Source organism: Hypomesus nipponensis, chromosome 14 (assembly GCF_054491055.1).
Source record: "Hypomesus nipponensis isolate SF chromosome 14, ASM5449105v1, whole genome shotgun sequence".
Taxonomy (NCBI): Eukaryota; Metazoa; Chordata; class Actinopteri; order Osmeriformes; family Osmeridae; genus Hypomesus; species Hypomesus nipponensis.
The window spans coordinates 5520118-5534450 of record NC_140374.1 but is presented as its reverse complement, the minus strand read 5'-3'; the positions used below and the strand labels follow the sequence as shown (position 1 = coordinate 5534450).

Here is a 14333-nt window from a genome sequence, read left to right as displayed (position 1 = left end):
TTAATGAGGCGAGGGGATGCAAGAAGAATTTCCCTCTTCTCTCCTCCCTGTGCTTCTCTCTCTTTCTCAAACCTTTCATTCTTTTCTTGTCGTTGGCCCGCCTGCCTCTATACCTCCCCCTGCCTTCTGTTTCCTGACACATCTAGGCTGGAGCTGGCTGCACAGTCCTGTCTGTGCTGGGAAAGGCGGCTCTTTAGTTATCCTATCTCTGCTGCCTTCCACTACATGGCTCTTTGATGTGGTTTGCATCCCACAAAGTCAACATTCAGGAGTTAGTCTGCTCTCTCATCTGAAGGAGAGAAACTAGGTCACCGCCATTATGACACCACACACACTCACACACCGTCGCACACATACACCACACCCACACACACATACAAACACACACATATACACACATACACACACACAGGAGCAATAAGAGCAGTTCTACCTCTACTCAGAGAGAGACACTGTGACTGGTGAACTGAGCAGAATGTTTCTCCTCGGTCTCCATAACGATTCCCTCACTGTCTCTGGAGCCAGGTGGACGAGAGGGATATCACACACACCACTGCACAGAGAAGCAGTCGTTGGTACATCTCTCCCCCTCTCTCTCTCCCTCTTTCTCTCTCTCTCTCTCTCTCTCTCTCTCTCTCTCTCTCTCTCTCTCTCTCTCTCTCTCTCTCTCTCTCTCTCTCTCTCTCTCTCTCTTTCCCCCGAACAGACACACACACACACACACATTCCTCCCATCTCTCTCCACTGTCCCTCCCTCTCTGCTGTCCGTGTCTGTTCTTCAGTCCGAGAGCAGCCTCCGGCCACACCCCTCAGTTCAGAACCGTTCCACTATCATCTCCATTGTCACCTGCGTGTGGCCCCACTGACTGTATATCTACCCTGTCTGGTCCCCAGTTCCCTGCAAGATCCTGGTATTATCTCCAGAGTCTTTCCAGCGTTTAAACGTGTTTCGATTCCTGTTCAGACCCCTGCCTCTTGTCTGACTGACCCTGATTTTCGCCCTGTCGTGCTTGGATTCCGCGTTAGCCTTCCGGCCTCTTTTTCTGTCTCTGGGTTTCGAACCCGCCCGTTGTTTCTGTATGTGCACGCTGTGTGGATTATGAGCTCAGTCCTTCACCCAGCCTGGTCGGTCCGACCGACAGCTCACCCCCTGGGCGTGATTGACGGTCTGTCCTCCGGGTGTGGAAACAATAAGATCCTCGTTCTCTGTAAGCTGATTGTGATCCCTGCTGATGGCTGCATCATGTACTTCTCTCTGTAATACCACCGCTCTGACGCCTCCATAAAACATCCACAGCGCCATGATGACATCCCCTACACTAAAACCGTGGCTTCATATGACATTTTTATTGCATTTTCTGATGATCCCACGATTACCTCTATTACACAGCTATACATCTTTATGATGCTTTATGATGTCCCCTCCTGCCTACCCCTCTAACCCGTCTTTTCATTGGTCTTCCAGATATTCCGGAGAGCTGATAAGGATGGTGAGTACTGCCTCTCTCCATGAGGCTGAAGATGGCTGCATGCCTGTAAGCCTGTTAGACAGAATGTGTGGGGTAGTGACTGTGGGTGGGTTTGTGTGTGTGTGGTTGCGTCCGTGTGTGTGTATGTCTGTGGTGGTGTCCGTGTGTGTCCATGTGTGTGTGTGTGTGTGTGGCTGTGTCCCTGTGTGTGTTTGCGGGAGTGTTTGTGAGTGTGTGTATGAGTGAGTGTGTCTGTGCGTGTGTGTAGCTGTGTGTGTGAGTGTGTGTATGAGTGTGTGTGTCTGCGTGTGTAGCTTTGTAGCTGTGCATGTGTGTGTATGTCTGTGTAGCTGTGTGTGTGTATAGCTGTGTGTGTGTGTGTATAGCTGTGTGTGGGTGTAGCTGTGTGTGTGTGTGTGTGTGTGTGTGTAGCTGTGTGTGTGTAGCTGTGTGTGTGTGTAGCTGTGTGTGTGTATAGCTGTGTGTGTGTGTGTGTGTAGCTGTGTGTGTGTGTGTGTGTGTGTGAGTGTAGCTGTGTGTGTATATAGGTGTGTGTGTGTGTAGCTGTGTGTGTGTGTGTGTGTGTGTGTGTGTGTGTTGAACGATGTAATCAGGAGAGACGTGCAGTGCGCGCGTCTCCTCTCCTCGTCTGAGGGCCCTTCAGTCTCTCTGACAACAAACAGGAAAACTAACGAGGAAACTTGAAAAGCCCTGCTGCAAACCAGCCAGATGGCCCTTTGTGCTTTTGATTTCTCATTTCTGTGACGGTGTGTGTGTATGTGTGTACTGTAGGTGTGTGTCCGCCTTATTCTGCAGTCTGTCAAGTGTCGATTGGCCACCAGTGATTGGTGATTGTAAAAGCAATGATGGATTCTCAACAAACTGTGTATTGATCGTCAGGAGCAGCAGGACTGTCAGCCTCCCCTGTCCTCAAACAGCAGCCGTGTTTCATCTCAGAGGAGTTTCTGAAACGAGACATCGAGAGACGGATCCACTCACTCAGAGCAGTCCCAGATACGTCGCTGCATCAGATTAGTGGGATTAAATACAATACTTCTGCCAGGAAGAAAAGAGGCTCTTCCCTTGCCGGTCTGTAACTAGGCGGATCACCTAGTTAGTGTGTGAAGAGACAGTTAGAGCCTGCTTTCTGCCACTTCGTTCAGAGTTTTGCAGGTAAAGGAGTCGACTGTGTTTCGTTTAAACGGCAACTCTCCCCCAGGGCTGTTTGCAGCCCAGAGACAAAAACTAAGTGTTTATGTTGAAGACAGAACTGCTAATCAGCTGCCTGTCTCTTCACTGTTCGCTGTGCTACACACGCCAAGCTATTTGATGTATAGAGCGCGCTCGGTTAGGACTATTTTTACCTTCTCTTCTCCCCTGGGAACATCTGTAACTGTTTTAATGAGAGAGGGAGGGAGGGAGGGAGGGAGGGAGGGAGGGAGGGAGGGAGGGAGGGAGGGAGGGAGGGAGGGAGGGAGGGAGGGAGGGAGGGAGGGAGGGAGGGAGGGAGGGAGGGAGGGAGGGAGGGAGGGAGGGAGGGAGGGAGGGAGGGAGGGAGGGAGGGAGGGAGGGAGGGAGGGAGGGAGGGAGGGAGGGAGGATAAATAAATATTATAGAGTAGAAAGGTGGAGATTGAAGATAGACAGAAGGCGATGTTGTTGATGATAATGCAGAATCCCAGAGTTTTTGACACCTTCTGAAAGTCTTAAACCCCTTTCACACGTCGCCCACTCCCTTTCTCTATCTCTCTCTTTCTTTCTCTTTCTCCATCGCATCTCTCTCTCTGTCCCCCGAACACACACGCACCCACGCTACCTCCCCCCATCACTGTAGATATACAATCCAGTTACTGTGAATACAGAATCAGGAATCACAGACTAGTGGGTGGTAATGGAAATCTAATTGGCTTTTTTCTTTCCTCTAAATCCAGTTCCCCCGCAGTATAACAGGAGGGCAGAGAGGAGGAGGGAAAGTGCCTGCCTGCCTGTCTGCCTGTCTGTCTGCCTGTCTGTCTGTCTGTCTGTCTGTCTGTCTGCCTGTCTGTCTCTCCCAAAGGTAGGCGACTGTGTGGTTAGTGTGTTTACTGTGTGTTAGTTCCAAGTCATGTGACTCATTAGTTAGAAGTAATTACTGTTGCCAGAGCGACAACCCCCAGGGCTCCATGTTTGCTAAACATTATTAGTACACTAGCACTCCATCCTGTTTACTTAACACTACTAACCAACACAGTAGCCTGTTAGAAATTAGAGCAGCCTGTATATGATAATCAGGGCTACCTACTGTAGTCCATCTAACTCAAGTTTTTAAATACACTTTAAGTTTTACTAGACCGTCTAAACTGCCCTGGCCAAATACAACTGCAACGTACATTGTAGTTGCCAAAAAGCACTCCACCTTAATTTCTGTCATTCTCACGGTCCAGGAAACAGAACGCTGTAGTTCAATGATTTATAGCATAACTCCCACACGCACAGCTGCCCTCTATTCACCTTTACTATTTTGCTACAGAATGGAACATTTCACACGTTGCTAGTGAACACACACCACACAGGGCCATACGTGCACATCCTGGGTGGAGGGACGGAGGGTTTGGAGGTCGTGTTTGAGTCTGTTTTTGACTCGCGTGAACACACCGGTCTCACTGTCCCCTTGAGTCCCTCAGAAGGAGTCTTCCTCACTTCTTCACTTATTCATCAACCAGGACAGAAGAGGACAGGAAGGAGATAGAGAGAGAGAGGAAGAGAGGAAGGGAGAGGGAGAGAAAAAGAAGAAGGGAAAAAATTGGACGAAGGAGGAAGAACAAAGGCATGAGTAAAAGATGGGAAGACAGAGAAGCAAGAGAGATGAGAGGAAGGGTGTGAGAGAGAGAAAGAGAGAGAAAGAAAAAGGGAGAAAGAAAAAAAAGAAAGAAAGAAAGAAAGAAAAGGGTGAGTTGTGAGAGGACAAAGATAAAGGAGTTGGTTTTGGAGCAGGGTTTATGGTTTATTCAACATGATTCAGACTTCCGAGTTTACCTCAGATAGAACATTCTGTACCTCATACCAGATCAGGCCTGGGTCAATCAGTAGACCCAAGATAGAGGGCAAGCATGTGTCTTACTGTCACAGAGGTTAACGAGCACTAGCAGCTAGTGGTTGGATGGATGAGCCAGCGGTTCAGCTAATAACAGGAACTCGTTGACATACCAGGGTAACCGGTCCAGCTGTGGACAGCCTGTCTCTGCAGACAGCCTGGTGTCGCAGTCAGAATGGTGCCATCTGTGTTTAAACACACTGGCCTCCTGACTCTGAGAGGGGGGAGGAGAGGAGGAAAGGATGAGAAGAATGGAGTGGAACAGGGCGGAGAAGAGGATGGAGAGGAGAGGAAGCAAAAAGGGGGGAAAAGAGGATAGGAAGGGAGGGGATGAGAGGAGAGAGGGGTGGGAAGGGAGAGGAGAGGAGAAGATAAGAGAGACAAGGAGAAGGGGGTACGGGATCAGAGGTTAGATCCATTGACATTCCCTTCCTTTCCTTTAAAGCTCCACTCTTGAAGTAGTGAGTCTATCTCCCATCCAGCTCCCCCTCTCTCCACTGGGCCACGACGATGTGCCCTTTCTGTTCAAAACCCTCCACACACACACGCTCGTACACTCACACACACACTCACACACACACACACACACACACAAACACACTCCTTGACCTTCTTGTGAATCTGAACAAACAAATCAGTCATCAGAAGAGGATCAAAGAGATTACACACCTGGCTGGTGTGTATAGGCCGGGGGCTCCAGGGAGGAGAATGACGTTATTAGATGGATGGATATTCACCGAGGAGCAGAAGGGGTTTGACTGACTGACTGACTGACTGACTGACGGTCCTGACTGACTGGCTGACTGTGCTGAATGACTGACTGACTGACTGCACTGACTGCACTGACTAACTGACTGTGCTGACTGACTAACTGACTGACTGTGGTGATTGTGCTGACTGACTGACTGACTGAATGTGCTGACTGACTGTGCTGACTGTGCTGGCTGACTGACTGACTGTGCAGACTTACTGACTGTGCTGACTGACTGTGCTGACTGTGCTGACTGTGCTGACTGACTGACTGTGCTGACTGACTGACTGTGCAGACTGACTGTGCTGACTGACTGTGCTGACTGTGCAGACTGACTGTGCTGACTGACTGTGCAGACTTACTGACTGTGCTGACTGACTGTGCAGACTGACTGTGCTGACTGACTGACTTTGCTGACTGACTGACTGACTGTGCAGACTGACTGTGCTGACTGACTGTGCTGACTGACTGACCGTGCTGACTGACTGACTGACCGTGCTGACTGACTGACAGCGGAGGGAAGCAGGCAGGGCAGAGGCCAGCCAGCTGCAGGAGATGATCTGTGATTGATGAGTGATTCCTGCCCCCTCTCTGCTCCGTGAGCTGCTAACATGGATAAAGAGGAGGCTGGTTGTGTGTGTGTGTGAGTGTGTGTGTGTGTGGGTTTGTGTGTGGGGGGGGGGTGGAACAGCAGGGGTTCTCCGCACATGACATTTAGATGGCTGGTAATTACAGTAACACAGCATCCTTGCTCTGTGTGTGTTCATGCGTGTGTCTGTGTGTGTGTGTTTGTGTGTGTGTGTTTGTCTGGAAACTCCATAGTACAGTAAACACACACCAGTGTTCTGATATGTTTTTGAATCTGAGGATGGTGGTAATTAGAATACTTTTCTTTCATGTGTTGGAACTTCATTGTGAATGGGAACAATTAGCCTTGATTAGATTAGAATAGATATATGAACATGTTAATCCTTAAATCTAATGTAGTGCAAAAAATGTATTCAATTGATTCATGGCTTTCCGGTTGTTGTTTTTTGATGTTTTCAGGTTGCCTCCCTATTAACTAAATGGTTGCCCCTAGTTACCTATTTGGAAACAGTTGCCCTTTGTTACCTCCTTGGATACAGTTGCCCCTTGCTACAAAGCTTTTGACATCCTTTCTTACGGCAGGAGAAAAATAATAATTTAAAACAGCTGAACCCCTTAGGAAATATAAAGGACTTATTCCATTAAAGCTGGTGTTAGAGTTGGCTCCCAGCAGTTTGTGTGAGTGTGTGTGCGCGTGTGTGTGTGCGTCCATGTGTGTGTGTGTGTGTGTGTGCAACAGTAAAGAGAACTGCACAGCCTGGTGAATTGTAGGTGAGATGCAGCTGGAGCTCAGCAAGTAAACGGTGTTTTCCTGAGCACCTGTATGGTGAGCTGCATGCATGGTGATCTGCATGCATGGTGAGCTGCATGCATGGTGAGCTGCATGCATGGTGAGCTGCATGCATGGTGAGCTGCATGGATGGTGAGCTGCATGCGTGGTGAGCTGCATGCATGGTGAGCTGCATGTGTGGTGATCTGCATGCATGGTGAGCTGCTTGCGTGGTGATCTGCATGCATGGTGAGCTGCATGCATGGTGAGCTGCATGCATGGTGAGCTGCATGGATGGTGATCTGCATGCATGGTGAGCTGCATGCATGGTGAGCTGCATGTGTTGTGAGCTGCATGCATGGTGAGCTGCATGCGTGGTGAGCTGCATGCATGGTGAGCTGCATGTGTGGTGATCTGCATGCATGGTGAGCTGCTTGCGTGGTGAGCTGCATGCGTGGTGAGCTGCATGCATGGTGAGCTGCATGCGTGGTGATCTGCATGCGTGGTGATCTGCATGCATGGTGATCTGCATGCATGGTGATCTGCATGCATGGTGAGCTGCTTGCATGCGTGTGACTGTGTGTGGCAGGTTAGCAGTTCTGACAGATAGGGAGAAAGAAATACAGTTGACAGCCCTGTGAGAATCTCTAGTGTTCCTCATCTATCAATCTGAACAGCTCTCTGTTTCACTAACACCCCTCCACACACACAGGTACACACACACCATACAAGCCACAGACCCACCACACACACCCCTCCACACACACAGGTACACACACCACACACACCCCTCCACACACAAAGGTACACACACCACACACACCCCTCCACACACAAAGGTACACACACCACACACACCCCTCCACACACACGGGTACACACACACCACACACATCCCTCCACACACAAAGGTACACACACCATAGAAGCCACACACACACCCCTCCACACACACGGGTACACACACACCACACACATCCCTCCACACACAAAGGTACACACACCATAGAAGCCACACACACACCCCTCCACACACACGGGTACACACACACCACACACACTCCTCTATACCTGTTCCTGTCGCAGCAGTGTTAGAGATGAGGACACGAGAGAATAGATGGATCACTGGACTGTAATGAATGTGCTACTTCGGAGTCAGGTCATTATGATCAGGAGCAGAGAGGAGAAGCCAGAGAAAGAGAGGATGATTGAAAAGGGCAGAGAGAGATTAAGAGAGAGAGAGGGAAAGAAAGAGAAAATGGTGAAAAGCACTAGAGACAGTGAGGGGGTAGGGATAAGGGAGAAGAGATAAAAGGGGGAGAGAGAAAGAGAGAGAGCCTGTGTGGAGAGAAAGGGGGAGAAGAAAGGGTATACAAAATTAGAAAAAACTGTGAGTGGGAAAGAGAGAACGGGAGAGATGGAGAGAAAGAGAGAGGAGGGATAGAGAGCGACGGAGAGAAAGGGGAGTGAGAGAGGGGTAAAGAGTAGAAAGAGTAGGGAGAAAGAGGGAAAGAGAGAGAGAGAGAGAGAGAGAGAGAGACAGAGAGAGAGGGGAGAGGGGGAAAGAGAAAAGGCGATTGAGACATCCTGAACGGAAAGAGGAGGGGGTCAACTTCCTTCTGGTTTCCATGACAACTCGGCACCCAGTGCCCCAAATATAAGGATAACGAGAGAGAACAGAGGGACGAGAGAGAGAGAGAGAGAGAGAGAGAGAGAGAGAGAGAGAAAGTGAAAAGGGATGGAGAGAAAGATGGAGGAGTAGAGAAACACTAGAGAAGGTGTTCTCGCCACAGGGAAGAAAGCAGGGAGGAACTGCAGGTAGGAACAAGTGGTAATTGTTTCCTTTTAGTCTGGAGCAGCCATGTCTGCTAGCTGTCATCTCCACAGAGGCCTGACCACTCTCACAGTTTAACAACCAACACACACGCGCACACACGCACTCTTGTTATCAGCTAACAGAGCTGTTTTTGTCTCCTGACCTTGGTCCAGCCTGCTCCTGGTCCGTCTAACCTTACACATGCTAGCACACACTCGACCTGTTTAGCAGCTCCAGGGTGGACAAAGACTCGCCCGGCTTAATGAATCAAACACAAACACAACCTTCTTGTCCATCCAGAAGTGAATGAAGCACCTTCCGTTCTGCGTGACATAAAAACAGCCATGCAGACTAAAACAACATTTACATTATTCACACACATTTATTACAGGGATGATGCTAGAAACACAGGTAGAAGGAGCAGGACACAACACAACACAGTACAGCACACCTCCCAGCTCCTGGGAACTGTAGAGGCTGAACTAGCTTGTCCAGAACCAGGTCCAGATCTCCCCCCTCACCCCCCTCCTCCCGTCCCCCTTTGCTCCCACGACATAGGAAGCTGGTCCAGGGTTTGGGGAGAGCAAGGAGATTCTGATTGGTCTAGTATTCCTTAGTGGGTTGGACTGCAGTAAACTGGGTCAACGTTGAATTAACTACAGGACTGCTGTTACTACGACCACCGCTGTTTCCACCACTGCTGCTGCATCACTGTATGCTGTAGAGAGACCGCAGAGATAACAGAGAGAGCCTGATAAAATACTAGATTGTATAGTTGAGATAATAGATATAGCCTGGTAGAAATACCAGATAGTATAGTGGAGACAACAGAGATAATATCATAGAAATACGAGATAGCATAGTAAAGATCGTAGAGATAGTTAGGAATGGTTACAGGACCTTTCTTTCTCCAGTCCCAGTGGTTGATCATAGAGCAACCAACTAAACATCTGTGTTCTCAGTGTTCTTCTGGCTCCTAGGCAGGGGCTGTCTCAGCCAGGCCCCAGGGCAGGCTGGGGGGCCCAGGGCAGGCTGGGGGGCCCAGGGCAGGCTGGAGGGCCCAGGGCAGGCTGGAGGGCCCAGGGCAGGCTGGAGGCCCCAAGGCAGGGTGGAGGGCCCAGGGCAGGGTGGAGGCCCCAGGGCAGGCTGGAGGGCCCAAGGCAGGGTGGAGGGCCCAGGGCAGGCTGGAGGGCCCAGGGCAGGCTGGAGGGCCCAGGGCAGGCTGGAGGCCCCAAGGCAGGGTGGAGGGCCCAGGGCAGGGTGGAGGCCTGGCAGTGATCCAACAGTCTCTCTGGAGTGGGGGTTTGTCGTGCCAGTGACGTTGATGTGTCATTATTTCCAACGTGTGTGTTTGTTGTCCCCTGCAGACGATGGCAAGCTGTCTCTGGACGAGTTCCAGGCCTTCTTCTCTGACGGATCTTTGAATGAGGAGGAGCTGGAGAAACTGTTCCACACCATAGACTCAGACAACACCAGGTAGGCTGCACGCATGTGTGTGTGTCAGGGTGTGTGTGTACGTGTGTCAGGGTTTGTGTGCGTGTATCAGGGTGTGTGTGTGTCAGGGTTTGTGTGTTTGTGTATCAGGGTGTTTGTGTGTGTGTCAGGGTTTGTGTGTGTGTGTGTCAGGGTTTGTGTGTGTGCGTGGGTGTCATGGTTTGTGTGTGTGTCAGGGTTTGTGTGTGTGTGTCAGGATTTGTGTGTGTGTCAGGGTTTGTGTGTGTGTCAGGGTTTGTGTGTTTGTGTATCAGGGTGTTTGTGTGTGTGTCAGGGTTTGTGTGTGTGTGTGTCAGGGTGTGCCTGATTGTGTGGGTGTGTGCCCCCCCTCTCCCTAAATGTCAGGTCTAGTTTGGAGCTCTTTGCCCCTCAAATCCCTCCCTTCTCCAGCTGCAGTCTGCATGTGAAAGACAGGATGAGTGGAGGGATGAAACAAGAGACGAGTTGGATGGGGATGAAAGGTGGAGTTGAAGGCGGGGTGTTATCTCTAACCCCCTCAGATGACCGATTTCTCTTGATACGTCACTTTGGAGGACATTTCCCTCCAGGACTTTAAGCTTGTTAGTTTTTCCTCTCTCTCCTCTCTCTCTCTCTCTCTCTCTCTCTCTCTCTCTCTCTCTCTCTCTCTCTCTCTCTCTCTCTCTCACTCTCTCTCTCTCTCTCTCTCTCTCTCTCTCACTCTCTCTCTCCTCTCTCTCTCTCTCTCCTCTCTGTCTCTGTCTTTCTACCTGGTACTGTGACTTCAGCTGACACACCCTCTCTCCAGTCCCAGCCCCCTGCTCTGACCACATGCAAGCTTCATTGTCTGTCTAGAAGTGTGTGTGTTTGTGTGTACAGTGCATGTACATGTGTCTACAGTGTGTGTCTACAGTGTGGTCTTGTTTGTGTGTGTGTGTGTGTGTATGCACACACATGCGTATGTGCCTTTCCTCTGTTCTTGACCCTGTTCAACGCCTCTCTCCTTCCTTCCCCATCCTCTCTCCCTCCTTCTGCCTCTCCTAACCTTGCTGTGGTAGTAATGTTGACACCAAGGAGCTCTGTGGTGAGTATCAGCATTCCTCCTTCCTTCCTTCCTTCCTTCCTTCCTTCCTTCCTTCCTTCCTTCCTTCCTTCCTTCCTTCCTTCCTTCCTTCCTTCCTTCCTTCCTTCCTTCCTTCCTTCCTTCCTTCCTTCCTTCCTTCCTTCCTTCCTTCCTTCCTCCCTCCCTCCCTCCCTCCTTCCTTCCTTCCTTCCTTCCTTCCTTCCTTCCTTCCTTCCTTCCTGCCTCCTTCTTCTTTCCCCTTCCTACTTTCTGCTTCTTCTGGTGTTTTATTACAGAAAAAGAAAAAGGTTTTGTTGAGATGCCTGATTGGCTGTGTGTGTGTTTGTGTGTGTGTGCGTGTAGACTACTTTGCCAAACATATGGGCGACTATGAAGGAGTTTTGGCCTCATTGGAGACTCTCAACCTGTCTATCCTCAAAGCCATGGACTTTACCAAGAAGGTAAGCGTGTCTGTCACACATGAACAGTACATGCACCCACTCATACACACCCACTCATACACACCCACTCATACGCAGTGTCTGTCTCTCTTTCTTTCTTTTTCTTTCTTTCTTTCTTTCTTTCTTTCTTTCTCTGTCTCTCTCTCACCTTTTCTAATTGTCACTGGCCCACCACTACGTGGGCCAGTGACTGCTAACACAGATGTTCTGGGCTTTAGGTTGCCGTCAGGCTTGACTGTTTAAATATTGATGGAGGTGTGATGGTGCTGGCTGGTGGAGGGCTGTGGGCTGACTCCGCTGGGGGAGGGACAGATATACACCAACTCTATTCAAACACTGACTATGACCATGCACAGGAACACTTTTAATAGCACAGCTGCATTTAGACCCTCCCTATAGCGGCCTCCTCCCTCCTCTGTCCTCCTCCCTCTCTCCCTCCCTCTTCTATGCTACCTCACTGCTCTCTTCCTGTCTCTCTCTTCTTATCTCTCTCACCATGTCTCTCTCTTCCTGTCTCTTCCTGCCTCTCTCTACCTGTCTCTCTTTTCCTGTCTCTCTCACCCTGTCTCTCTCACCCTGTCTCTCTCTTCCTGTCTCTCTCTTCCTGTCTCTCTCACCCTGTCTCTCTCTTCTTGTCTCTCTCTTCCTGTCTCTCTCACCCTGTCTCTCTCACCCTGTCTCTCTCACCCTGTCTCTCTCTTCCTGTCTCTCTCTTCCTGTCTCTCTCCCCCTGTCTCTCTCTTCCTGTCTCTCTTCCTGTCTCTCTATTCCTGTCTCTCTCTTCCTGTCTCTTTTACCCAATCCTCCTCTCTTCTCTCCTCCACCTTCCTTGGTTCTCTATACGTCTGTCAACGTCCTTCTTCCCCTCTCCAGTCCTCTGGGGACTCAATGCTAATAATTCATGCTAATGTGATATTTCCATTCACTTCATTAAACATTCATAGTCTGACAGTGGACGTATTAATTACAGTAGTTGTAGGGTGCTAGAGAGGAGCTATGCAAACTAACTCTCAGCACTGATTGGTGCATATTCATGAAAGGAGACCGCTGAACTTCCATGGCCTTTTATTGTGAAATAACCAGATGTTATTAAAACACAGTGAAGACCATGGGGACTCTCTTATTACCAACGCACTCTCGCATCTCATCTGACAGTACGCCGTTACTATGGTACCGGTAACCATAGAAACAATGGTCTGTAGAATACCAATCACCGTAGAAACCTTCCCGGGGGAGCTTTGTGTGAAAACCCTATAAGAAGGGTGTGTCTTTGTATGTGTGTGTGTGTGTGTGTGTGTGTTTGTGTGTGTGTGTGTGCATCGTAAAAGTCAGTGACAGGGAGCTGTGTGTCTCAGCAGCCTGTAACAATGATGTTTATAATATAGTGACGGACAATTTTTACACCAGTGAAGCCTTATATGTTTCAAGAGCCTTTTAATTGGTTATTTAGCAGGTGGAGATGACTAATGGAGGTCTCGTAAGAGATGGTGTGGTGAGCGGTCGCAGGAAATTCATTAAACCCATCTCATGCTCTCGTGTCTACCCTGCAGAGTTTAATGAGCTACATTCATTATCCCAGTATTTGTTCAAGCCCAGGGCCAAGCCCTCACACACATACAGACAGATCTGTGACCAGCCTTGTTAGGATCCTACTGTAACAAGACTACTGGTTCCTCTCTTACTTCTCGTCCATTGTACTTTAATTTCCTCTTTTCCTCTTTCCCGCTTTCCTCTCCTCTCTTCTCTTCTCTTCTCCTCTCTTCTCCTCTCTTTTCCCCTCCTCTCCTCTCCCCTCCTCTCCTCTCCTCTCCTCTCTTCTCCTTTCCTCTCTTCTCCTTTCCTCTCCTCTCCTCTCTTCTCCTCTCCTCTCCTCTCCTCTCTCCTCTCTTCTCTTCTCTTCTCTTCTCTTCTCTTCTCCTCTCCTCTCCTCTCCTCTCCTCTCCCCTCCCCTCCTCTCCTCTCCTCTCCTCTCCTCTCTTCTCTTCTCTTCTCCTCTCCTCTTCTCCTTTCTTCTCCTATTTTCTCCTCTCCTTTCCTCTCCTCTCCTCTCCTCTTCCCTATCCTCTCCTCTCACTTGTTATGATGTGTTTTCGGAGCTATAGGGAGGCGTTCGAGTGGCGGAGTGTTAAAGTGTGTTGTCTAACATGCCCCTTGAACTCTGGTTCCTGCTTCCGTCCTGTAGACCTGGTGACCACGGTTACCCAGTTTCCTTGGTAACGGAAGAGGCGCCCAGAAAAGATGTTGGGGTGTGAAAAGGAGAGGGTGATGAGGAGGGGCGCGGTAAAGGTCAGGGGTAAGGAGGGGGGCAGGCTGAAGTGGAGGGCAAAGGGTGGATAGGATAGAATGAACCAGGACTGGGAGCAAATGGGAGGAGGAGGGTGTCCTTGGTTGGTTCTTGTATGTGTGTGTGTGTGTGTATGTGTGTGTATGTGTGTGTATGTGTGTGTGTGTGGATTCGAGCCTCAGATCTGTCTATGTGAATTACCTAATTGGGGCTCATTAGAATTCCTCTGCTTGGAGCAGGGCTAAGGAAGGTGTGTGTGTGTGTGCGTGAGTGTGTGTGTGCGTGTGTGTGACTGTGAGTGTGTGCGTGTGTGTGTGTGTGGAAAAGCCAGGCTACTGCAGCATCCAGTAGATGGTTCTACTGTAAACATGTAAACATGTAAACACCCTATGGGCAGAGTGAATACTGCACTGTTGTTTATTGCTTGTTTTCTTACATTTGTCTTCAACTAGCCTCTTCTCTCTTTCTTTCTTCTCCTCCCTCTCTTTCTCTTGAAAAATATGAGAGTAAATCATGAAAATATGGGTATAAATATGCACTTATACAATGTATTGGATTCCGAAATCAGGAAAGGGGGATACTGAAGCCAAACAAGTTTGAGAACCACT

At 49.5% G+C, this 14333-nt stretch overlaps 1 protein-coding gene across 2 annotated transcripts in view; it reads left to right on the top strand.

Moving 5' to 3' along the window:
- The window catches only part of necab2 (N-terminal EF-hand calcium binding protein 2), a 30649-nt gene that overhangs the window by 2195 nt on the left and 14121 nt on the right, over positions 1-14333 (top strand). For both annotated transcript variants that reach the window (XM_084672677.1, XM_084672676.1), the window contains exons 2-5: positions 1466-1490; positions 9833-9941; positions 10976-11001; positions 11344-11441. In XM_084672677.1, coding sequence (XP_084528803.1) covers positions 1466-1490; positions 9833-9941; positions 10976-11001; positions 11344-11441 — 258 coding nt within the window. The remainder of the gene's footprint in view (positions 1-1465; positions 1491-9832; positions 9942-10975; positions 11002-11343; positions 11442-14333) is intronic.